Source organism: Spermophilus citellus (assembly GCF_964194105.1).
Source record: "Spermophilus citellus genome assembly, chromosome: 1".
In the NCBI taxonomy this organism is placed as follows: domain Eukaryota; kingdom Metazoa; phylum Chordata; class Mammalia; order Rodentia; family Sciuridae; genus Spermophilus; species Spermophilus citellus.
This window is the reverse complement of record NC_138182.1, coordinates 146,007,126-146,033,304: the sequence shown is the minus strand read 5'-3', so window position 1 is coordinate 146,033,304 and position 26,179 is coordinate 146,007,126. Positions and strand designations below refer to the sequence as shown.

Below are 26,179 nucleotides of genomic sequence, written 5' to 3'. Positions count from 1 at the left end.
TGCCCCAGCAAGTCCCATGGTGCGACTCTCTGCAATGCACCCAGATGTGCATGTACGGAGACACAAGACATGCTCTGGCACACATGCACACCACTAGGGTCCAATGCCCACGTCTGGAAACCTGGGTGACTTCTCCAAAGAAGCTGAGTCCCTTACATTGCAAATACTCATATACCGTCACAAAATCAGAGCTCATTTAAGAAAGTAAATGAGCATTCTACCTTTCTTCTCCTTATTTGTTTCAAAATACATTTATAATACATAAAAATACTTTCCTTGCACATTATCCTTTGTCACATAATGAGAGGGAAGGAGGTGGAAGGCAGCAGGACTGTGAGAATGGGGGACTATATAGCCAGAATGAGTTTACGGAGCAGCTTCTGCCTCCCTGAGGAGGAGCTATGAATGTGGGCAGATGTGGTCAAGAAAAAGATCTGCCTCTGGTCTGGAAAAGGAACCTTCTTGGTCTCAGAGGGCAACACAGCCCTGTCCATTGTGGATAGTGGGTTAGAAAGAATGAATGGTCTGTGGCTAATGGGGAAAACTGGGAGCCACTGGGGGTAGGAGGGAGGAGAGACTGGCATCTTTGTCCTCCCTGGAGCCTGGTGGACATCCTGGAGATGGAGTCAGCTGCCTGGTAAAGACTGCTCTAGGGTTGGCCTGGGAGCGACTGGCCCAGAGACCCCTGGGCTTTCTAGGACACAGACTCCAGGAACAGTCTAGTCCAAAGCAAAAGCCAACAGAGAAGAGGGGCCAGAATCCAGAGGCCGTCACTAGCAGAGGCTTCCTGAAGAAATGCCAGCCACCCCATCTGCATGCCCAGCCTAGGCCCTGGCTTAGAAGCAAGGCCAGCCCCAGGGAAAGAGGCTAGATTTTTCTACAATTCACTCACCCCTTGATTCTCCATTCAGAGTCCAGACCCTGCCCCGAGATGGAGTGAACGGGTCGGGGCAAGTGCCAAGACTGCTGAACCCTGAGCCTGACTGGCGCTCCACCCCTGGCAGAGTTTGGTTGTTCTTTAAGCTCACTCCTTTGTTCTCCCCAGGGCCAGACCAGGCAGTCCGGCACAGAGAAGGATGCGACCCGAAGTGACCCGAAGCACGGGGAAGGAAGGTCTGTTCAAAGGCAGTAAACAGAGACTGGGGTTGGGATGCCCATGCTAACACTGCACTGTCACTACTACCAAGGCGGGCAGGCAGACTAAGTCTACGTGGTAGCTCATGCCATCCCAACGCCCAGGATCCTTGGAGCCCACCCACTCCCTCAAGAGTCCACTTGGACTGGACAAATTTGCCCGATCCTCTGAACTGAAGTCATTCTCTTTGTTTCCGGTTTTGCTAAAATTCACGAGATTGAGTATTGATGACAATGCCACTGTCGTACCTTGTTAAATTTGGAGTCAGGGGAGGGGTGAAGGTTAAGTTGTTCCCCATCCCGCTTGTTTGCTCTTTGTGTATTCGTGCGGGGGGCGGTGGGAGGGTCCACATGGTAAAGACGGGTTTCCACGCTGGTTTCACAGTCAGGATTTCCCCTGGGAGTCTCAGAGTTTAGGAATGCTCACAGTGGCCCAGCCCAGGGTCTGAAATCCAACACCCAGGTACAGAGCAGCAGCAGCAGCAGCAGCAGCAGCAGCAGCAGCAAAGCATCCTGCTCCAAGGACCTTGGGCTCTCCGTGGGTGTGCGCAATGAACGTGTTTCTGTACTTTGTTGCTAAAGAACTCCATTTAAAAAAAAGTCCCAGTGACAAGTTGTCAGGTTCAGACTGTGCTGTATTATGGTCAAAATATTCTTTGGCATCCATAGAATGATTCAACTGATTCACTGGACTTTTGCAAGGTTCTTGTTGGAGAAGTTCTGGCTTTACCAGTGGTGGAAGTGACCCAGGAGTAATTCGTTAAGAGGAAAAAAAAAAAAAAAGTTTTCACGGAATTCCTTTTATGTTTGTTCCCTGAGCTATCACCCTGGGGCCACTCCACGGAAAACTCTTCAGAGCAACTATCTGGGACCTAGAGGTCAGGAAAGGTGGGGTGAGGCAGGGTGGGGTGGGATGGGGGTACAAGGAACAGGATTAAGGCGCCAAGGGACACAGGAACAGGAGAACATCCAGCAAGACTTCAATCAGCCCCAGCAGGCCGACAATGGCCTGCTCTGGCCCCGGGATCCCACTGCTTGTTGGAAGGAGGTGTTTCCAAAAGGAAACCAAGGAAGAAGCTCATCTTTAGCAGGACTAAGAAACTTGAAAAGGCAAACGGTCTGGTCTGGTCAGCTCCACGTGGGAGTGACCAGACTTTAGCCGAGACTGGCCCCTAAGGAAGGAAGTTGGAGCCCCAGAGTGATTCTCTGCAGTGGGCTGGTCTGAGCCCCACGCCCCTGGCTGGGCACTGGCCCTCCCTTGGAGCCCTCCACCGGCACTGGTGGCTGGCTGTTTGGGAGTCCCCTGAGTAAATGAACAGCTCAGGAAGGATTCTGGGAACCCCTTCCCAGAGCTGCTGGGCTGGGCACTGGCAGGGGCAGAGCAGCAAGGGAGAGGAGGGTGGTGGGGTAGGCGGGCAGGCCTCAGATGATGTGGGTTGGTCAGGAACCAGTGGGCCCCCTGCGCCCCCTCAGTGCTTTCTCTTATAAACTCGTTGTGCTTGTGACAGTGAGTAGACTCTGGCTGGGTTATCATTTATTATACTTCCTTGGGGATCAGTGGAGTGCAGCAGGACCCCCCCCTTATGGGCCCCAGTGTGATCTGGGGGCAAGGTGGGGAAGGCCCTGGGCTGGCCCATCTGCCATGAAATAATGCCCAAACGACAGTCTGTCACCCAGTGGCAGCGGGCTTGAGTCCTGAGTGCTTCTTCACCTTGCCTACATCTAACCAGAAGCCCAGCAATGCTGCGTGGGCCGGGACAGAGGTGGCACACAGGACCTGGTATGGTCCTTGTGGCCAGAGCCATGGAAGGAATCCTAATGTCCTAGGCCAGCACAGAGGAAAGACAACAGTGTGGAATTCAAAACTCTCTATATTAAAAATAAAACCACAACAGAGTGGCAGCCTCAAGGGTCTGGGACACTCAGCAGAGATTGGAAATGGCAGTTGTGACTGGGCTGAGGCCTTATCAGGGACCAGGGCAGGACCTGGGACAGGGGTAGGGTGAATTAGGAGGCCAGTACACCCATGCGGACCACCTCCTCAGCCCCTGCCTCTCGGGAACCCCGCTGTACCCCGCTGTCGTCGGCCTCTACATCCGAGTCGCTCATCTCCCCATCAGAGAAGTAGCCATCAGTCTCAGTGTCAAAGTGTAGGCTGACCTTTGGCCTCTCAGCCACAGCAGAAGGCGGTCCTGTCCCAGCATCAGGCCTGGCACCCAGTGATCTCCGGGTGGCTTTGCTCTCACGGGGTGGCCGGAGCCGACCCAAGGGCTTGGGGCTCACCGTAGGGCCAGGCACTTGCACATTCGAGTCAGCAGCTATTGGGACTGCCTCGTCTGGGGTCTCAGGAGCCAGTGGAGGGGGGCTTTTGGGGGCCGCTGGGATGGGACAGTCCCCAGCTGTAGGGCTGGACGGCAAGTGAGAAGACGTCCGCCGTGGTGGTTTCCTGGCAGGTGGCCCCTGCCCACCCTTGCCACTGCCTGCCTCCTGGCCCCAGGGCTTCTTGGGGGCTTTGTCCGGAGTTGTCCTCGAACCATCCTGCAGCGGTGGTGGTTTCTTCTTGGCAGGCAGGCGGGTGCGGGCCCGGGCTTTCCTGGCAGGGTCGCCAGGTCGCAGGGAGGGGTCCCGCATGAAGCTGAGCAGCGTCTCCTCGTCCTGCAGCAGCTCTTCTGACAGCAGCCCCGGAACGGGGTCCTCACGGTGCCCGTTGTTCAGCGACCACTCGCTCATGGCCATGTCCTCTGCTGTGATCTGCACTGACTGTGCCAGCCAGCTGTTGAAGAAGGTGCCGTCGATGGGGAATGAGGTGGACAGCCCTGACCAAGGGAGAGAGAGGGCAGGTGAGATGCAGCGAGGGCATGTCCTGCCCTTTCAGGAGCCCTTGCCCACCCTCCTTCACGACTGACCCAGGTGAGCTATCTCGTTGGGCCCATCCCTCGCCACCACTTTCTCCCGAGAAAGACAGCCTACCCCCAGAGTTGGCTTTATAAATTTTGGAGTAGAAATGGTACTTGCCCAAATCGCTAAGAATCTCAAGGTGGCAAAAGCAAAGAATAAACCAATGGCAGCGGCCCTGTTTAATCAGGTTTTCAGGGAAGGAAGAACGGAGAAAAACGACCTCTAGCCACCAGGGGGCGCTGCCTCACCATGTGGGTTCTCTCTGAGAGCTTGCAGCAAAACACCCAGCACAATCAGGGTAGGAAGGTATCAGGGCCTCCCTTTAGAGATCACTCAAGTGTCCCCATCTTGATGTGCAGGGACATAAAAGATGACCTGGGGCTTCTGTGCTGAGGTGAGGTCTGGAAGGGAGCTCTACCCTGCTGTCTGAGAAGAACTCTTAAGTGTGTGACATCCCAGAGTCAGAGCCCGTGAGGGCTGCTCTGCCCAATGGGGCAGGAAGAAGGCCTGTGACAGTGACATAAAGGCAGACTGCCACTCCTCTGGATCTCTCTGGGTGGATGGTTCCATTAAGGTTTGCTGGAGTTGAAGGATGAGACCATTTAAGGGACAGGCAGGAAGAGAAGGGGGCGAGGATTTCCGGCAATTCTCCCTGCTTAGCCTGGTGCTGGCCTATGGCCCTCGTGACAATCTAGCACCCTGGACCCCAGCATGGCAAATGAATGGGTAGTCCCTGAGTTCCACAGCCTCCATCCACATCTACAGAAGGAGAATTTCTCAGGATATCAGGTGGGGCCCTGAGACCCATCATCTCCTTTGTGGCTGGAAGTTGTAAGCACCTGGCCTTATGTGGGAGTGTGGCTGCAAGCAGGTGACAGTGTGAGCTTGTGTCTGTGGGGTCAGTGTGGCCCCTCACTCACCCAGCTGCCCCAGCACGGAGTCTGGCCCAGCCTTCACTTTCTCTTTCTTCTCAGGGCTACTGCCCTTAGGGCCTTCATGACCTTTCTTCTTTGATTTCCGGCAATTCTCCCTGCTTAGCCTGGTGCTGGCCTATGGCCCTCGTGACAATCTAGCACCCTGGACCCCAGCATGGCAAATGAATGGGTAGTCCCTGAGTTCCACAGCCTCCATCCACATCTACAGAAGGAGAATTTCTCAGGATATCAGGTGGGGCCCTGAGACCCATCATCTCCTTTGTGGCTGGAAGTTGTAAGCACCTGGCCTTATGTGGGAGTGTGGCTGCAAGCAGGTGACAGTGTGAGCTTGTGTCTGTGGGGTCAGTGTGGCCCCTCACTCACCCAGCTGCCCCAGCACGGAGTCTGGCCCAGCCTTCACTTTCTCTTTCTTCTCAGGGCTACTGCCCTTAGGGCCTTCATGACCTTTCTTCTTTGAGTCGCTCTTCTTGCCCTTTGCTCTCCTCCCAGACCGCTCTGTGTCAGGAAAAGTGAGAGGAAGGAGATGATTACACCAGGTAGCCTTGGTCTGGACCACCATCACTGAGTGGTAGCCTAAGAATCATCAGCCCATGCACAGCCTCCACTGCACCAAGGTCAAAGCCAGGGGCCTGTGAGCACGGTCAGGGACAGCTGGTGTGGGACCAAGGGCTAACTGAACACTGCTGCCATTTGGGGTCTTGAGGAGGGCACGAGGCCAAGAAGAAAGGCTCTTGCAGAATGCTAACTTCAGTCTGACCTGAACAACTTAAACCTTGGGAGAGTCCTGGACAGTGGGAAGGACGGCTGGACACAAGGGTGGAAAGAACATCATGTGAGGGGCAAGAGGCTTGGATTCCAGTCCTAACAATCCGGTCAGCCCCCTTGAGCAAGTCTCCTGCCTTGATCCCTGGTCTGCATCTGAGGTCAGGCAGCAGATGGGAGATTCAGGCTGCACACCTGGCTCTCTTATCTTTTCAGTCCATGATACCTTGCAAGTCTAGGGGAAGAACATGGAGGAAGGGCAGAGCTGCCCTGAATCCTCCTAGCTTCTTGGCCACAGGCAGGATGGATTGCTGCACAAGATTCAGAGAAAGTGGAGGGATATGGCCCCAGCTCTTCTGCTGGTTCCCAGAGCAACCTCAGGCCTCAGTCTCCTCACCTGTAACATGGACCCCATGCCTGACACTTTGCAGGAGGCTCTCCACTGCCCTTGGACAGTTGAGACTCCTTCCCCTAGACCACAAGACCTGCCTATCTCACTCTGGCTAGCCCACAGCCTCGTCTGAGGTACCTCCTTTCCCCAACCTGCAGTCACGTCAGAGTCATTCCAGGTTCTCTCCCAACACAGATTCTGGCCTCAGTCTCCAAATATGCTACTTACTTGTCTTGTCCTTCACCCAGTTCAGATCCAGGCCTCCACTGGGAGGCCCTCCTAGCCTACAGGGACAGATAGGACTCAGCAACTTATGTCCCTCCCTGGAGGTCATGGGTCACAAATGTCACACTAGTATGGGTATCAACTTCAGGCAGGGGCAAACCAGTCTTCTGTCCAAATGTCCTGCCTTAAACAAAGCTGCCTATTATCAGGAGAAGGAGCTGTTGTAAATGTCCCCAGACTCAAGGACCCAAGGAGGGATGCAAACTCTCCAGTTTCTTGTTTTCTTTCTTTTCTTTTCGGTAGTGGGGGTTGAACCCGGGACACTTTACCAGTGAACTACATCCCCAACCCTTTTTGAATTTTTACTTTTTTTGAGATAGGGTCTCATTAGGCTGATCTCAAACTTACAATCCTCTTGCCTCAGTCTCCTGAGTAACTGGGATTACAGGTTTGTATCCTGGCCAGACCCTCCAGTTTCTAAGATCCTGTGCCCCAGGGCACTGTCCCTGCCTTGCCAACCTCAGCTTCTTTGGCTGTGGGAGTCTTGTGTGGGTGTCTTTGCAGCCAGATGTGTGGCCACAGTCAAGTGCTAGGGAGTATCAGTGTCACCACTGATACCTCTGTCCCTATACTGCCACTGACTACAGCTTTGGGATACCGTTATCTTTTCTCCAGATGGTAAGGCCTATGGGGACAGGAACCCTGGGCTTCTGAATGTTTAAAGAGAAGACAAGGAGCCTGGAAGGAGGCTACCAGCCAGCCTTTGTTCACAGTGAGCTCAGCATGGCATGACCTGCCCTGATCCAGCACCTGGAGCTGTCGATGGCAGTTTCTTAAGCCAGAGTGGGTGGCGATCCCAAAGCACACAGAGGCAACTCAGCTTTTGGCAGGGATGTGGGGAGGACCAGTGCTCAGTCGCCTGCTCAGAGGGTAGCCTAGCAGCTCCCCTCCCTCCTCTTCACTCTGGGCCCAGCCTGACCTTAAGGCTGAGCTGGCAGTGGCAGCCGGTGGCTGGCTCAAAAATCTCTCTCCACTCAGCTATTTCTGTTGTGTGCGAGTTCAACGTTAGGGCACAACTGCTTTAGGTTAAGCCCTGCCCTTCTTAACACATCCACACTCCAAGAAGGGCCCCACGTCTGGCAATATCCACAATTAACCCATAAGATCAAGGTCAAAGCTTCTTTGCTTTCCAGAGCTGTTTGATACATGCAACAGAATACAGAATAAGAAGGCAACAGGGAAAATGCTGCTAACTAACACAGGGCCTGAATCCGGTCTCATGGCGTCAGAAAGAAGGAATACAAGGGCTCTGACCCAGCTCAGCTGCCTTTCTTGTACCGACTCCCAGGAACATGGGGGTTCAAAGAAGCTCACAAGTTTCCTGCTTGTCCTGCCTCAATTCAGCAGAGAGCTTCTAGGACTTTGGGTTTGTACCTGCTGCTAAGCTGAGGTGACTCAGTGAAACAGTAAAGCCCCCAGGGGGCAGGTCTTGTGCCCACATTTTAAACTCTGGCTCCCTGCCCACCACTACAAGCTGGACCTTGGCAAGGACCTCTCTGGGCCTAGTAACTGGATGCTGGAAAGAGAGGGGCTGATGCCCCTGGCTTTACACACATGTCCCCCAAACACACCCTCCTTGGGATCCAGCCCTGCACCCGAGTGCACACAGAGGTGGCGGGTGGCCAATAGAGAGGCTCCTACCTCGACACAGATCCTGTTCAATAAGTTTCATCTGCAGGTGGAATATCTGCTCCTGGAGCTTGCAGATGGCGTGTTTTGTTCTCTCGCGCCTTGTCACCATGTAGCACAGATTTCTAACCTGAGGAAACACAAGAGAGATCTCCCACCTTACTCATAGCAACCACCCCAGATCTCTCACATCTGGGGGTCACTGCTGAATAAGGAAGCACCTGGGATAGAGGTTACTGCTGCTGCCTACCCTGCATAGGACATCTGGAAATCAATTCCCATCCAGTGAGTGCATCCCTGGCCATGTGATCCAGAATATGGAGTCAAGAGGAGCCTAGGCCCTAGGGCCCTGGCCGAGCCAGAGCCAGCAGGGGCTACCTGGTTAGCCCAGCCCAGCAACTGTACCTTCCTCCCCTGGTCTTAACCTTCAGGCCTAGGGCTTGGGATGTGGCTTAGTGCTAGAGCACTTGCCTAGCATGTGCAAGGGCTGGGTTCTATCCCCAGCAATGCAAAAAAACCACCACCAATAACAACAACAACAACAACAACAAACACATAAAGAAATGAACTTCTTGGGCTGGGGTTGTGGCTTAGCGGTAGAGCACTTGCCTAGCATGTGTGAGGCCCTGGGTTCCATCCTCAGCGCCACATAAAAATAAATAAAATTAAGATATTGTGTCCAACTACAACTAAAAGAAAAATATATTAAAAAGATTTTTAAAAGATTAAAAAAAAAAAAAAGAAATTAACTTCTAGGCTGAGCCAGCCATTCTGTCTCCCAAGGCCCTTCCAACATGGTTGTTGTCCTTTAAGTCCACAGTGACCCAAGGCTCATTAGGGCCTCTCCAGGTAAGTCAAGTTTATCCTTCACCTCCCGTCCAAGGCCTGCCTTTCCCAGCAAAGAAACTCCTCAGACACAAGGACTGTGGCAGACACCAATACTTGTTCTGAGGCATACATGGCCCTATAAATTTGGAGCTAGAGGTTAGGCAGAATGGCTTTGAAAGCAGACAGGCAGTCCTAACCCATCTGTGCCCAGCTTGCAGCTGCCCCACATCTACCTGCTGCACTGGGACCTGAGCCAGGTCTGTGCTACTCTGACCAAGGCTCCCACACCCACATGGCCATAGTCACTCAGCCATGTGGCAGACTTCCTTAGCAGAAAGTTGCAGAGGTCTCTCTGACTTCCTTAGGCCAGCTGGGAAGAGTCCCTAAAGGGCTTTGAAGGCATCCTACTTATTAGCCCACGGGACATGGACACATCCTTCAGGTGGTCTGGAAGCACATGAAAGATGGACCACATCACACTTGCCCTCTTGGCACCTCACCCAGCTTGCCACCGTCACTCACTAGCTGCTCTCTCACAACTTCCTGGGGCACAGATTTGGGTTCCACCCCTGTGAGACCCCTCCATGGTCTGCCATCACCTTCTGCTCAGAATGGAGTCTCCAAGGAGCAACGGCAGTGGCAAAGCTGCTCAGCTAAGTCCTGGGTCCTAGCAGGGTCTTTCCAGCTGAGGCACCTTGGTCCCTGGCTGGGTTTGTCCTCTTCAAGGCAGAGGTCAATCTGATTCTGAACCCCTGTTTGTTTGGCATGACCACCACTTCTCTGGGGCCTGAGGGTAGCTGTGATCAGACTTCTCTGTGGGTTCTGAGCATCCCTCTTTCCCTCCTGAGCCTAGTCATGAAGGAGATCCTAGAACAAGGCTTGCACTAGTTCCAAGCCTCTGCAGGATGGGCTCTGTAAGGACTTTCCATGGCATTATAAGGTGGTGTGTCCATCCCCAGCCAACACCGTGAATACCAGATCTTGTGGAGTGGAGCCCCAGGTCTACTATTCACATGGCCACCACCTCCTTAAGGGACAGCCTAGGGCTGCAACTACTTAGGAATAGCCTGTAAGTTCTTCTCTCTGGAGTCCTGGCATGGCCTGCCTTCTTCAAATCCTGAGCTTCCTCAGGACCGCATTCTAGCCAAAATCCTCCCCATAGCCCTAAGTACCAGCTAAAGCTCTTCTTTCTTGTGTGGGGCCCTGGGCTTTGTAGTTAGCAATGCCATGAGGAGTCCCTTTCTTCCTAGGGCCTGCCACCCAGGAGGGCAGATAAATGCTGACCAAGTATCGGAGAGCCCTGACCCAGAGCTGGGGAGACGAGCCAGGCTTCCTGGAAAAAGGGACAGCTAGGCCTAGCAGAAGTTGATCACACACATCCTGGTGACAAGGGATCCATAGTAAGGCCAATCAGTGAAGGGGCATGGCCAGGCCCATCATCAAGGGAGCATCGAGGACAGGCAAGACCAGAAGGGGGAAGGGCAGGCTCTGAGCTCTGACTGAGCCAGGCCAAGGGAGGCTGTGGAGGGATTCTGCAGAGGGGTGAGCTGAAACCTCAGAGTCGTCCTGGATGACCTGCTCTCTTCATCTGCACCCATCACCCCCCATCAGTTATATCCATCGTCTTTCCTTGTGACCCTAAGTCCCTATAGCTCCTAATCCTCCCTCATCACCTATCATGTGGATAAGAAGCCATCAGACTCATCTGCTATCCCATAGAAATCTTGAAACAAAATCAGACCACTTCCTCTTTCCCTTACAACCTCCCAGGGCTTCTATATCAGGTGGAATGGTGTCCCCCCAAATTCATGTCTGCCGGGAACCTCAGAATGGGCTTTCTCTGAAACTGGGTCTCTGTGGTTGTCATTGGTTAAGATGAGGCCACACTGAATTAAGATGGGCCCTTAATCTGACTGATGCCCTTATAAAAGACCATGTGACGATACAGGGACATAGAGACAGTCAGGGAGACTATGGCATGAGAGTAGAGGCACAGACTGCAGTGATGCACCCAGGAGTCCAGCAATTCCAAGGCTTCCCAAGACCACCAGAAGCTAGGAGGGGAGAGTGGAACAGACTCTCCCTGGAGCCTGCAGGAGGAACCAGCCCACTGACACTTTGACTTTGGACTTCCAGCCTCCAGAACCATGAGGACAAATTTCTGTTGCTTTAAAGTCATCTAGCTGATGCTACCTCGATGGACAAACCTAGGATACAAACAGAACTTCCCTCATGTCTCATCTCATGGCTTATGTCCCACAGCCTAGCAGGTCTCTTCTCTCCCTGTCCTGCCCACTTGCACTGTGGGACCCTGGTACACATTCACCCTTGGCCTGGGAGGCTCATCATCCACCTGCTCTTGGCTGGCCCCTGTCCTTTAGCTTTGGGCTCAAATTCACCTCCAGAAGGTCATCCCTGGCTCGAGCATCTAAGCAACCCAATATCATTCTCCTTCTCACAGCCTGGCCCATTCCTCTCTAATAGCCATATGGCCTCGGAGGTGAGGGGGTAGACTTGGAAAGGGAAATGGATCATGGTTATTTTGTTGTTCCCAGCCCAATCAGGGCTATTTTGGAACTTAAAATATAAGCCAGTCATATCTAATCTAAAGAGAAATTCATCAAGGTCTAACTTTCAAAACATTTCTAGAACATGCCACCCTGGAGTTTAATCCACCCTTAGACCTAACATCCAAAGGTGAGGAACCAGATGAAGTAAGGTCCTATGTTGCAATTCCCCCCCCCCCAAATCACTGAGGGCTATACTTGATTTCCTTGTAAGATGTAGATATAGTTTGTCTCTGATCTGAAACTCTTTTTATTTATTTATCTATTTATTCATTCATTTATTTATTTATTATTGCTATTAGCAGTACAGGGAATTGAACTCAGGGCCTCACGCATGCTAAGCAAATGCTCAACCACTCAACCACAGCCACATTCCCTTCTGAAACTCTATAAAGCAAGGCTTCTCAAGACAAGCCCAGGGGGCTGGGGATGTGGCTCAAGCGGTAGCACGCTTGCCTGGCATGCGTGCGGCCCGGGTTCAATCCTCAGCACCACATACAAACAAAGATGTTGTGTCCGCCAAAAACTAAAAAATAAATATTATCTCTCACTCTCTCTTAAAGAAAAAAAGACAAGCCTGAATGAATCCCTGGCATCAAAGTCACTGCAGTGGGTAGTGGATTCTTAGGCTTAGGGGACACCTAACTCTAGGGGTGAAGCCTTAAATACACATTTTAGACAGAACTGCAGACTCAAAGAACTACTTGCCTCAGGTCAGGGCCCATCTATAGTGAAGTGCATAGGAAACGAGTTAAACAATGCACTGTGGCATGGGAGAAAAGATAGCAGAACTTCTGCTGGTGTTTTATTATTATTTTTGGAACCTATTAAAAAGTCTGGTTACGTTTATTCTATAATATGCAGTGGTAGCGAAGAATGAGATACTTAAAATACAACATCCTGCAGTATCAGCTCAAACTCTTTTACTGATAAAGACCAAACTGCCTGGGGATTCAACTCTAGAGACAAGAATGCTTCCTTCTGTAGAATCCCAATGTTCTTTGATTGGTACTTTGGTCACACTTTGACCACCAGATCCACCAGTTGAAGGGGGCTTACAGAGATGGATCCTTTAGCATCTACTTCACCCTGAAATCACCTATTAGTTTTCTAATTTCTTTTTTTTTTTAAAGATATTTTATTAGTTGTTGGTGGCCCTTTGTTTTTATGTGGTGCTGAGAATTGAACCCAGTGCCTCACACATGCTAGGCAAGCGCTCTACCACTGAGCCACAACCCCAGCCCCTAGTTTTCTAATTTCTTAGTAACACAATAATCTCAGTAACATGACAACATTTTACTGCATGTAAATACTGAATTCCTTTATCCTATGGCTTCTGGGAGACGAAGTATTATCTCACTTTAGAAGCTCGCATAGACCCATAGGCTCCTTACACTGTCATTTTTTTTTCTTACTATAAAGTTAAAACAGTCTCATTTTAAAGATAGCAGTGCAAAAATGAATCAAGAAGAAAACTAGGAAAGTTCCAATAACTAGGGCAGGGAGTGGTAATAAACACAAGTTTTATTGTTTTTGTTTTTTTTTTTTTTGCTACTAGGGATTGAATTGAGGAGCGCTTAAATACTAAGCTACACCCCCACCCTCCCCACTGAGCCCCAGCCCCAGCCGCTTTGGGCCTTGTTAAGTTGTGTCCCACAGTTTTACTATTTTTTTGTTTTGGTTTTGGTACTGGGTGTGGAACCCAGTGCAAAGCACATACAAGCCCCAGGTGGCTTTTTTGTTGTTTATGTTTTGTTTTGGTAGCAGGGATTGAACCCAGGGAGCACTTAATCCCAGAGCCACATCCCCAGCCTTTTTTTATAGTTTACTTAGAGATAGGAACTCTGAGTTACTTAGGGTGCTAAATTACTGAGGTTGGCTTTGAACTTGCTGAGCAACATCTCCAGCTCTGTTTTATTTTGGAACAAGGTCTTGATCAATTGCCTAGCCTGGCCTTGAATTGGTGATCCTCCTGCCTCAGCCTGCTGAGCTGCTGGAATTCCAGGTGTGTCCCACTGCGTTGGACCCAGTCCCCAGGTTTTACATTAAAAACAAAACAAAACAAAACAAAACAAAAAACAACTTTTTTTTTTTTTTTTGAGACAGGGTCCTAGTTGCCCAGGCTGGCCTAGAACTTGCATACCCCCGACCCCCCCAACTTTTCATTCCTTCAAAGGTACAGACAGATTTATTTAAGAAAGTAGATACAGATTCAAGAGAGAATGGGAGAAATCTCAAGGAAGGGAACTGCTGGGCTAAAGCAAGGAATAAATCTCATGGGGGCTCTCTCCAGAGCCCTCTGGAAAGAGAGCTGAACTTGCCATCCTTCTGCCTCAGCCTTGGATTAAATAGCTTGGATTAAAGCTCACACTGTTGCACTTGGCCAGGTTTATTTATTTTATATATATTAATTTCTATATATTATTATATTTAATATAAATTAAATACTTTTAGTTGTAGATGGCACAATACCTTTATTTATTTGTTTATATATATGTGGTGCTGAGGATTGAACCCAGTGCCTCACACATGCTAGGCAAGTGCTCTACCACTGAACTTAGACCCCAGCCCCCAGGTTTTATATCTTGATGAAGTTGTACTGTTAATCAATGAGTTTTAGAGAGAGCCTGGGTGTGGGGCTGAGGAGCAGGGAGGACTCAAAGCTGGATGTTGAGTTAGAATGGACCAGTGTTGGGGTGCTCCCAGAGAAGTGGAGGCCAGGGAGGAGCAGGCATCTTTAGTGTGCGATGTTTGAAGGGGACTTACAGAGCTGGAGTTCAGGAGGCAGATATGGGTTGAAGCCAGTTCTCTGTTACAGGAAAAGCTGTGGAATGGATACTTCAGACAGAGGAGCCAGAGAAGCAGGACCTTAAGGCTGACCTGGTCAGAGCATCCATGATGAAAAGATTAAGGCCAAGGTCAAGCTTAAAAGCACTGACAACCAATGCTTCGGGCGAGGGATGAGGATGGACAGTGGGAGGTGGAGGCTGCTGGTGACCAACACAGAAGGCTCTTAGATGCAGTAGTGGTGAAGAGCCTGGCCATAGGAAGCAAATCCCATGAGGGATGACAGGAAAGGAGAAATGAGGAGGGCAGTGGAGTATCCCATGACCCCAGGGAGGTGGGAGGCAGGACTGATTGATTCCAGTGCTGGTGGAAAAGGTCCTGAGGAGGGGATAATAAAGGGCAGAGTTGGTTCCCTGCAGGTATAAACTGGATAGAGGTTCTTTGAGGGGAGGAAGGAAGGCAGCAAGGACAGAGATGGGGTCCAGGGGATCACTGGCAGGAAGTGGAGGTCTCTGGTCTAAGGAAGAGATGAGCTGTCTGCTAATGGACAGGGAGAGCCATAGGGGAGGTGGCAGGGTTGGGAAAATCCACCACACCGCTGGACAAGGCTGCTGGCAGGTGTCTCAGGAATCCTTTGCTCACTGCTGTGGGCAGAGAGTATCTTGCGCTGCATGAGGCTCTTCCAGGGGTGTGGCCCCAGCACAGGGGCAAGGGTACAGGCACCCAGCCAATACCAGAGCCAGGGGTAGGAGTTTGGGGAGTTCTGTGTCACTGACCTGGAAGCAGTTAGAGGTAGTGATTAGGTTTGGGGGGAGGGACAGGGGCAGTAGGTGTTGAAGAAGTCCTGGAGGCTGAGGACCCAAAGATCTGGATAAGGTAGGCTTTGGTAGTGGGAAGTAGAGATGAGGGGACTATAATGTAGGCAGAAGACGGTAAACAGAATGATTAAATGACAAGGAGGAAGGTGGCAAATGTCAGGAAAGGGCAGGACCCATTTCATACTCAGCCCTTCTCTCCCTGGGAGGGGCAGCAGTAATGAGGCTGTGAGAGGGGCAGTGGTGTCCATCTTCAGGGCAGATGTGTGTCTAATAGGTACCTCTACCCTCCCGGCCTCTTCCCCAGGACGGGTCCTCAAATAAACTCCTGGTAGTGAGATCCACAGCCATAGGGAGCAACACAGAGCCTGACCACCAGCATGGTTGCTAGGGGACACTAGCTGGTGTTTGTAAGGCTGATGTTCAGTGCTGCAATTTTTCTGTCAGCCGTGAATAACTCCAGGAGGCGGTGCTGGTCTTATTTTCCTGAGCTGCCCACCAGGGCCAAGGCCTATGGCTGAAATGTTTAGGAAAGTGCATATTCTGGGATGACCATAAATAAGGGATTTCATGCTGTGGCAGTCCCAGATTCTGCTTCTCTCAGCAACCCCCTGCCTGACCGTAGAGGGACAAATCAATCAGGAAGGCTGCTTCCCACCCCCGGCACCAGGCCTGCCTCTTCAGTTGTTTGTGGAGCTCACCCTTGCAGCCCTAGGCTTGGCTTCCCCGCTAAGAGCTGAACACTGTACGGGGCGAGAGCATTGACAAGAATCGCAGCCAGCACTGGAGGGCACTGTGTTTAACCTCTGTCCCCAGTCTTCACGGGTAACCAAGATCAGTTTGATTTTTATTCCCATTTTATAGACAAAGAAACCAAAACTCAGATAACATGGAAACTGAAACAAAGAAGGTGCAGAGCCGGGAAGTACTGGACTAGACACAGGCCACCCAGGGCTTCGATCTCAAGCCCTGCCCTACACCTCCCCAATGGATCCAGGCCAAGGTGGCCCAGTGCCCAGTCACAGGCTGGATACTCTTGGCTCTTGGCACTGGGCCATGGTAAGAGGCTGGGCCCACTGGCCAGGCCACCACCACCATGCGACTTTGCAGAAAGCCTCCGCAGCAGCAGAGTTCTATGCATGGCCATGAGAGGCCTTGGTGCAGGAGCACTGAGGGGGTGCCCTGGCTCACTACTATCTCTGATGGTCTTCCTCCTCAGCCTGCCAAGGCTGGCCTCCCCTTGCCCTGCTCCCAACTGGTGCCCACCATCCTAGCCCTGTGGCTGCTGTGGAAGCCACAAGACAAGACCCACATGAGCCACAAGAGCTGCACAAACATCAAAAGTTGCCCTGACTCCTTTCTGGAGAGGACACCTGCCTTGGAGGGGGTCTGTTGAAGTCCTGCTTGCCCTGGGTCTCTGGGAGCCTGCTCAGCAGGTTTGCTGGCAACTTAGCCTCAAACCCTGGCTCCACCTGTACCCGCCGACACAGGGGTTGGGAGGTTGGGGCACTGATATGGATGCTTTTGCCCGGGAAATTTACAGAATAGAGAATGAGCCAACGTTGCATTTCCTGACTCAAGCCCTCCCGCAGTTCAGCTCTGAAGTCTCTAGAAAACAAGCTCCTCTAAGGCTTCCTGTCACCTCATCTCTCTGAGCCCCAGTTTCTTCCTTGCTCAGTACAGCTGGGAGGATAATCTTCTTTTCCAGGATGATGATTACAGAAGTGAGATGATTCCTGAACCTTCACATACAGCCTAGCCAGGGTCAGGGCTAGGCTGGAGGCCTGCTGCTCAGCAAGACCAGGGAGGTCAGATTTGATGGGTCACTTGGGAACAGCAGGAGCAAAGCAGCTGTTTATACAAGAGACCCTGGGAATGGGAACTTGGGGGTGGCCTCAGGACAACTCTGGAAGTGTCTTGGTCTCAGAGGGCTAGTATCATGCCCTTGCCCTGTGTGACAGAAGGCCAGGCTGCCCAGGAGGTGGTGACTCCAAGGCAGGTGGCCTTGCCCTCTGCCCTGGCTACAGCAAGAAATATGTGACCCCTCCCACCCCCTCCTCTTCCTTTTGACCTGGTTGTAGGCTGGGAACTGCCAGGCAGTAAGTCCTCTCTCAGGCCACTAAGGTCACTTCCCCTTTTGTCCAGGCCCCAAGGCAGATAAATGGGGTGAAGAGGAATGGGGAAATGGGGTCCAGCTACCTCTGTACAGCAAAACACTTGCTGAGATGCTTGACCCATTTTACAGATTGCTCACCAAGTTGTGGGTAATAAAAGCAGATGCCTCAGATTACACAAAAGCTTCCCTAATGCTTCCACCCAGGGCTGTTTCCTAGAGCATGCCAACTCATTCACGGCAGTCCTGCGACTCCTCCTCCCTGGGGAGGATTTGGAAATCCCAGGTGCAGTGAGACCATCCCTATTTATTTATTTATTTTAGTGCTGGGGATTAAGCTCAGGGGCACTTGACCCCAGCCTTATTTTATATTTTATTTAGAGATAAGGTCTCATCAAGTTGCTTAGTGCCTTGCTTTTGCTGAGGCTGGTTTTGAACTCATGATCCTCCTGTCTCAGCCTCCCAAGCCACTGGGATTATAGGCATGCGGCGAGACCATCTCTATTTAAATCTTGCCTGTGCAGCTTGCAGACATTGTTGTCCACCAGCCCAGCCTCACAGGATCTACTGGCCACTCCAGGCTTATCCCTCCACTCCATGCAGGCTGCAGACCCTCAATGCCTGCACCCATGCTTTGTGCCTCAGTTCTGTCTGCAAGGTACCCACTGGGAGCCATATTCACACCTGTGTACCCAGACCCGCACAGCATAGGTCAGTGGGGCAGCTTGGGAAGCTCCAGTCCCTCTCCTGCCTGATTCTAAAGCTCACATGTTAGGACCAGGTAGTGCCATGGAGGCCAGAAGTGGGGCAGAAGTGATTAGGAGCCAGGCACCTGGACCTCTGCCTCAACTCTGACGCTCCCCAGCCTCCCTTCCTTGGTAAGGTTACCTTCACCAGAGCCCGAGAAAGCTCTAGGACTAAAGATATTCAAAGAAGCAAGAGCTGGATCCTTCTGTGTTCTGTAAAGTATCAGTCCCCCCCGCCCCCCGTACTGTCCACGACTGGGGAGCCCTCAGCCCCTTAGCTGATCTCAGAGCAGGGCACTTGGCTAGGGCCCACAGCTGTCAGGTGAGTCCTGGCTGGCTGTCCCAGGGCAGTGAGCCAGAGCAGAAAGGCCTCCTGAGGTGGCCTACCAGGGCTACTCACCCTCTCCAGGTCCTGCCTCAGGTGTGTGAAGAGCTTCAGGCGGCGGTAGAGGACATCCTGCTCCTGCTGGGCCAAGTTGTCCACCTCGTCGGTCTTGGGCGTCAGCAGCGGCTGGTTGGCATTGGCTTTCCTCTTCAGCTTCCAGTACTGGTAGATGAAGTCGACCAGCGCCTCAGCCAGGTCCAGCCGCTCGGCCACCTCAGCCGGCTCCACCAGCTCGTAGAAGTCTTCTTCCAGCTGCTGCAGCCTCTGCTTGCGCAGAGTCACCTTTTCCATGTCCTCGATGGCCTGGCTGGGCTCTGTGGGCTCGGATGTAGGCTCGCACCGTGGGCCCCCATCACTGTGCTCCTGGCAGAACGACTTGAACTTGACCTCATCGTTGTCTGCTAATATAGTCCGCATTTCTAGGCCATGGTCAAAGGCGCACGTGACATGGAATGCAGTGACACAGGAAGGCATTGAACACTGGAGGGAGAGAAAGACAGCATGAAAGGAGCCCTGGTGGGAAGGAAAAGGATATGGGACTTGCCACAGAGCTCCACTAACAATGCTGAATGCCTGGGAGTCCTACATAAAATGGCATGGGCTCCCAAAGCCCTGCCTGGGATGGAAGGAGTCATGGGACAGAGGAGCCCTGGGACACCTGGAAAGGTAACAGATTGGCACAACACACCCCTGGGGAGTCAACAATCAGAAAATGATTCTGTGACCTCTGGGGACAAGCTGCATTTCTGTGTGGGCAAAATGACTCGAGAGCAGAAGGCATCAAAAGAAAGGCTGATGACGGGCCACGCCTCCTCTACTACTGCGACATCATCTAAGGCAGGGATCCTCATTGCCAATCTGGGAGGAGGGGCTGCAGTCTTGCCCAGGCAGCTGAGGCCTGACCCTCCCTTCCAGCCTTGTTTCGGCAGCAATGCCCCCAAATATTAGGAACCAGCAATGCTAAACTCAGAAACCCTTCTGAAGGTCTTATAAATGGGTGAAGGCACAGGTAGTGTTTGCATCAACAATTCCGTTCCTGAAGAGATGAGACGGAAAAGGATGCCCCCCACCCCCAGAGATATCAGAATCACGTGGGACCTTGACAAGGTGCCAATTCTCAGTTCTAGACCTACTAAATCAGAACCTCTGGGAAGGAGGCCCAGCAATATGTGTTCAATAAGCCCTCCCGGATCTGATGCACATTAGATTCTGGGAACCAAGGCAGACTAGTGCAGTCCTGTGGCAGGAGAGCCCATTAGCTCAGCTGGAGGGGAAATTTGATTCCCATTCCTCCCAAGTCAAGCCTGATGTCTAAAGCAAGGTAAATGTCTTTATTAAGCCTAAAAACACTCTCAGGGAAAGCCAAGTTCTCAGCGCTCCAATGGGGTGGTGAGCCACCCTGTCTCTGGAGGACCTGAGGATAAAAAGGAATGCTCACCTCCTCTCAGGAGTAATCTTGAGTCTGGCCCCAGTCCCACACCTCCTGGGCCCATCTGTGGTCCCACTGCAGTAGCATAGGGGCAGGGTGGGGTGAGGGCAGGGAGAGGGTAGAGACTGCAGTCTGTTTTCCAGGGGACTCCAGGGGGTGAAATGGGCTTCGTACCTGGATGCAGGTGCCTGTGCACTCCTTGCAGAGGCTGCAGGACAGAGCCCAGCGGCTGGCTGGAATATGTGAGATCTTGGTGATGGGCTCCATCTTCTCTGGACAGCCAATGCTGACCTGAGCAGGACATAGGAAACTGTGTCAATCCCCAGTCTGCCTCCAGGGAACCCTGTCACATGGGGGCTGCCCACAGAAACCAGGTGGTAGGCAGAAAGAACAGTGGCTGAGCCTCTGAATCCCAATTCCTGACCCCAAACAGGTCTGAGTCCCTCCTCACCGTCCCAAGCTATCTGCTGGGCAATTTGTGTGCTCATCTGTGACTAATCCTGGACTGTGACTGAGGGACAATGCACATGAGCATCATGTACAGTTGACAGGATGACTGTGCTGGCCTCCCACAGAAGTGCTTCTGTGTCTGTGTGCATGTGAGAGAGGGGGGAGAATGTGCAAGGTCCCTTTTCCTTCTGCATCTCGTTAGCATCTATAACTTATTTTAATTTCATCATTTTTCCTAGACACCAAGAACAGGCCTTCTGGAATCTCCACTTTGGGGTCTTCAGGCCTCTCGTGGCCAAGAGGGATGTACCTTTACTTAGCCCTGCCTAGGGGGACAGGTCTGCATATAAGACCTCTATAGGGCATCGGCCCCAGGAGGCAATACACATTCATCTGGCCATGTCTGAGAATAGAATAAGGGCCCCTCTCTAAAGGGCTCCCATGGTGGGGTCCTTGTTGGTTCTGTCTCTGCAGTGTCCAGGCCAGGCAACACTGAGAGGTAGTCCCAGCCTTTAAGATGCTGCTCTGAAAGCCAGTGGCTTCTGCTGACACAAATGACCACCATCACAGAAAAGTCTGCAATGTGGGTCTCCCTGGTCTATGAACCCAGGAAGAGAAGGACCAAATACTGACAGGGTTACCTGGCTCATTTCTGGACACAGGCAGCATAGGAATGGGGTCTCAGTCCGCACAGCACACCGTAGGGCTGGGGCTGAAACTCTAGTGAATTTTAGCATTTCACATTTTAAAGAAAATGAATGGTATTCTAGGAGACTGGGGGCCTCTGCTGACGTGTGGACCCAGCCTGTAGCCTGTGGCCTTCCCACCTGGCCTCAGCCACAGGCAGACCCCTCCTTCCCAACCACAGCCAGAGCAACAGGCCTGCTGTCCAACTTTTCATTAGGCTTGATGCCTGGTTTTCTTTCAGGTCAGAGGGATTATTTGTGGTTTAAACTTGCAGACTGACTGAGGTTGGAACCACTACCCACATTTTGATAGCTACCACAGCCTGTCCCCTACACGCAGCTGACTTCTGTCCAGACTTTAGATCTACCTCCTGAAATCCCCAGCAGTCCACTATCCCACTTGCCTACCTGAACTGTGCCCAACCCTATGGACCGCTGCCCCAGTTCTTCCCAACCTGTCACTTAAAGACCCCTGTGCTGTCCCATGGGTTCATCCCCAAGTTCTCAGTTCCATGCAAACCCACTTCCCCAGGTGCTGATCCCTGAGCTGCCACACCCCCACACCCACTCACCTCAGGAATCCACAGGGCGCAGCTGACATGCACCCACTTGGTCCCACTTCGGGTGGGCTTCAGGGCTCCTCCTCGCTTGGGGCAGAGCAGGCACTTTGGCTGGACTCCCAGGGCACATGTCCGGCATAGCCAGCTGCCTGTAGGCACCTTCAGGATCCCATAGCAAGCCTGGGGAGAGAGCAGGGTGGTCACGAGTCAAAGGCACTGGCCAGTCTGTGCCTGGACAGCAGTCAGCTCCTCAGGGTTGATGATATGAGGGCTCCTAGAAAGCTGCGTATTTCAGTCCTCCAGGAAAGGGCTCAGGCCTGCCCTCTGCTGGAAGGAGGCTCACGTTAGTTAGCAGTTCCTAATCAGGACGAACTTGGGAGGGTCCATGATCCCCTCACAAGTTGAATAAAAAACTGGTTATCTATTTTCTAGAACCAAGGCCCACAGTTTTCATCTGTTTCTTAGGAATCTGAACAGGGTTCCTCCTGGCCATGTCTAGAGCTTAACAGAAATACTGGACCTAAGAGCTGCTGGGTGGAAGGGACATGGATGTATGAGGGTCACACTGATCACCCCACCTGCAGTCCCTCCTGAGCTCCCCAGGGTCTAGTTCAGCAGCAGTGGGTACAGATGGCCTCAAAGTCAGGGTCAGAGTGGGTCCACTGGGTACCAGTCAGTTGTTCAGAAACAAGGCCCAGAGATACCCAAGACCTGGAGCCTGAGGGCCCAAGATCGATCGGGGGTGGGGAGGGGACTATTCAGACGATATCTAGTTTATAATACCAGGAATGGTAGTAAGTACTCACAGTACTTATTCTACTATACTAAGCAAATAACTCATAATAAACAATTCAAACGCCCCCCACTTTTGGTACCCAAGAGTGTTTAATCCCTGAGCCACATCCCCCATAATTTTATTTTGCTTACAGAACTGCTAAATTCTGAGACTGGCTTCGAACCTATGATCCTCCTGCCTCAGCCACCCTCCCCACCAGCTGCTGGGATTACAGTCATGCATCACCAGGGCTAATTTAAAGGTTTGACAAGTCTTTTTTTTTTTTTTCCTTCTCAGGGCTGGGATAGAGCCCAGGGCCTCAGACATGCTAGGCATGTCTATATCACTGAGTTACATCCCTAGCACCAATAACTCACTTTTATTGATAATTGAGGGAAAAAGAGGCCCAGACCCTGCTTGTGTGTTCACTTACTCCTGAAACATTATCTAGGGTCACACAGCTTGTGAAGGACACAACCATGTTTTGAAACCAGGCAGGCTGGCTCCCTGCTTGGCTCTCAATCACTACACTGTGCTGCTACTTCTTTTAAAGTTCAGGACATGAGAAGTAAAGGGAGAGTAGAGTAGGGTAGGATGATCCACGGGGGTGTCTGAGGTAGACGGGAGAAGACAGAAAGGCAACCCAATGGGCATTTGCTCAAGTCTGGCTGTGGGGCTGAGTCAAGGGCCCTGGTATCCCTAGAAGCTCAGGGCATCCATGGCATTGCCTCCCTTCCTCCCTGCTAAGGGAGGTAGCTCACAGTATCCCTGAGCGCCTACAGCCAGATCGACCAGCCCCGACAGGGGTCCACCCAGGCAGCAGGTACATTCATCACCAGGTCAGGGAGGAGAGGGCTGCCCACCTGGTGCACACAGACGTTGCACTTGTCACAGAAGACCATCTCGTTGCCATCCTCGCCCTCAGGGGAGCGGCACACGTCACAGACCACATCCTCATCATACTCAATGCCCAGCCCCTCCTGCGTCTCAATGGCCCGGGCCATATTCTGGTGGCACAAAGTCTCCAGCTCCTCCAGCACACGTTCTAACGTCAGCTCGTCTAGCTTGGGCCTCTCTGTGGGGAGAACAGTAGTGGGTGGTATCAGGAATTCTGGGCAGACGTATGGAAGATTTTTTGCTTGGCCACCATGTGCCCTGGGACTCAGCTCCACCCTCTAACGATGGAACAGGCTGGACCATCCTATCACAAAGGCTCCTGACCTGTGTGGTGTTCTCATTGTAGACAGCTGGCCTGAGACTACACATGTATGTATAGAAAGCATGGAATGCTGTGTGCAGCAGGCATTTCCAAACGTGGCTGAACAGGGCAGACCTGGTCCTTCCTTGACACATCAGTGGGCTTTAGCCAGGATGGTAATACCCAATGCCCGGGCCCCGCTTGTATGTTTACTTACTCCTACAACATTCATGTCTGCTGCAATAGTCCCAAGAACCCTGTGAATCATGCTATTATTGCAGCCACCTGACGGCTGCAAAATCTTCAGGATGTACAGAGATACTAAATAACTATACCTATCAGTAACGCAGAAGTCACTGTTCCCCAGTCTCAGCCACTGTCTTTCTAGAGGTGAGGATGCTGCGACTGGGAAGGAAACCCTCCCTCCCTGTCCTGATTCCATTCCTAGCACAGAGGGTCACCTACCCATCTCCTTGAGCTCGGAGTTGATAAGCTCCAGCCAGTAGGCGTCAATCTCGTCCAGGTCATAGCGGCTGCCCTCTGGCCAATCAGGCTGGGAGCCCTCACCAAGTGCAGAGTTGTCTGGGGATCCCTGTGCAGGGGGGCCTTCCAGCGGTGGGAGGATCCTAGGAAATTAAGAGGGGTTGTCATGAAGGGAAGGACCCTCAGCCGCCAGGCTCGGGGGCTCCAGTGAGCTGGTCAGTGAGGAGCTGGTGGCCAAGTGTGAGGTCTGACTTTTGATGCCCTGTGTATCCCCTCCTCCTATTTCTTCCTCCACCATCTGCCCACCCTGCCAACACTCGGATGACTATGGGTACACAGGAAATATAAGACCTAAAGGGCTATGGAGAAGCCCCAGCTCACTTCATAAACATCCATGACCAGCCAGAGCCCATCTCCACAGTCCCCCCACCAGGGTGGCTGGGCCTAAACTGAAGCCTCCTGATTAGCCTGGGCCTGGAGGAGGTGTCCCAAGTGACATCCTAAGCAATGCCCTGTGCCAGTCACTTGGGAACAAGTAGGATAGAGCCAGTTCGGATTTCAGGTCCTTTAACATACTCCTCCAGGTGGGGAGGGGCCAGGGATTGATTAGCTACCCACTTTCACAAGCCCTGGTCCCTCCTTCACCAACAGCCAGAAAATGCCCTGGTCTTGAGTAGAACTGTGGCCAGTTCTCCTCGAGGGTGTGAGGGGGCCCAGCCAGGTTCCAGTGCTACAGCCCCAGATACAGCAATGCCCAACACCTGTCCTTCCCCAGATTCCGTACATAAGCAGCAAATATCTTAGGTTACTTGTCTCCCCACCAACACTGCCCAGGACAGAAGCAAAGTCTCCTGCATACAAAATTGCACCCACCATGGTCCCAGGATCGCATCCCAGCTCAGCTCTCCCTTGGGGACACAGCTCTGTCTCTGAGGCAGCTTGGAAAGGCCATGGCTACATGTATAGATTACATCACAGCTCCCCCATTGAATGTTCTCATGTTCTCATCCCAAAAATGGGCTAATGACATTAGTACCTACCTTATACAGTTAGTGAGAGGATTGTAAGGATTAATGTGTATAAAGTTCTTAGAAAAGTGCCTGGCACACATACATAGTTAAGGGGGAAATTTTGCCTTGTGAGGAGGTCAGTGTCCCCTCAGCTCAGCCCTATGCAGTCTCTCAGATCCTAATGCCAGTTCAAAATGCCAATGCTTAGCCAGGTGCAGTGGCTACTCAGGAGGCTGAGGCAGGAGGATCACAAGTTCGAGGCTACACTGAGCAACTTGGCAAGATGTTGCCTCAAAGTAAAATAAAAATTTTAAGAAGGGCTGGGGATGTAGATTAGTCACAGAGCACTCACCTAGCACATAGGAGGCCCAGGTTCAATCCCCAGTACCAAAAAAAAAAAAAAAAAAAAAAAAAAAAAAAGAACAGAAGACCAAAATACCAGCTCTTCCCACCCCCCACTGGTTGCCATGGTTATTGCCTGGGAGCCTGGCCTCCATCTGGACAGCACTGCCAGGCCTGAGAGGCCCCTCACTTGCCTGGGAGGCCTCCTGGGGTCGGAGGCAGGGCTGCCAGGGGCTGTGACTCAGCGCACACTGTGGAGAGGAGGGCAGGGCCTGAGGTGGCAGAGACATGGCTGAGCTGTGGGGAGGGCGCCTGGGCTCCAGGAAATGCCCCAGGTGTCAGCAAGAGAGGCAGGAAGGTGGCAGGGGACAGGGAGGCAGAGGCCCAAGCAGGAAGACAGGCCTCCAGGCCAGAAGGGAGGCCTAGAAAAGGCTGAGGGGCAAAGAGAAAGGGCTGGCACCACCTTAATGATGTCGGTGGCACCCCACCACCACCCTGGGGGTTCCAATCAGAGCTACACCAAGACCCGAGTCCAACAAAATGCTGCCTTTCCCGGTGAAACAGCCATTTGAACTAATGCTTCCTTTTAAGCGCAGCCTGTCATTTGGTCATGATCTGGCTTTGTTTGTGCCCTAAACATATGCTTAGTCAAGGGTTTGGGGCAGCTCTCATCCAAATGCCCAGCTGCTGGCACAACACTACCTAACCCTGCTTGCCCTGTCAGCTGTTACCTGGCCAGACCTCTAGGGAACAGGATCAGTGTCTTCTCTCTGGAGAGCCAGGGCTGAAGGACTCACACCAGAAAAATGCATTTCCTGGGACTCCCATCTTCACCTGTTTGTCCCCTTCTTGCTCTAGCTATCAAGGAAGATCTCCTACCAGGCATGGACTGACCTGACCGATGGACATGGCATGGAGGTCAGCTGGAGGACCACTGGGTAGAGACCTATAGGAGAGAAAAGAGTCTCTAT

General features: G+C 52.2%; 1 protein-coding gene across 1 annotated transcript in view; it reads right to left on the bottom strand.

The window, feature by feature from the left end:
* Positions 1-2,000: 2,000 nt before the first annotated feature.
* The window catches only part of JADE2 (jade family PHD finger 2), a 47,805-nt gene continuing 23,626 nt past the window's right edge, over positions 2,001-26,179 (bottom strand). Inside the window, 8 exon segments of the mRNA XM_081310056.1 lie at positions 2,001-3,950; positions 5,331-5,462; positions 8,047-8,164; positions 18,291-18,755; positions 19,879-19,995; positions 21,413-21,580; positions 23,039-23,250; positions 23,839-23,999. Coding sequence (XP_081166182.1) covers positions 3,142-3,950; positions 5,331-5,462; positions 8,047-8,164; positions 18,291-18,755; positions 19,879-19,995; positions 21,413-21,580; positions 23,039-23,250; positions 23,839-23,999 — 2,182 coding nt within the window. The 3' untranslated portion in view covers positions 2,001-3,141.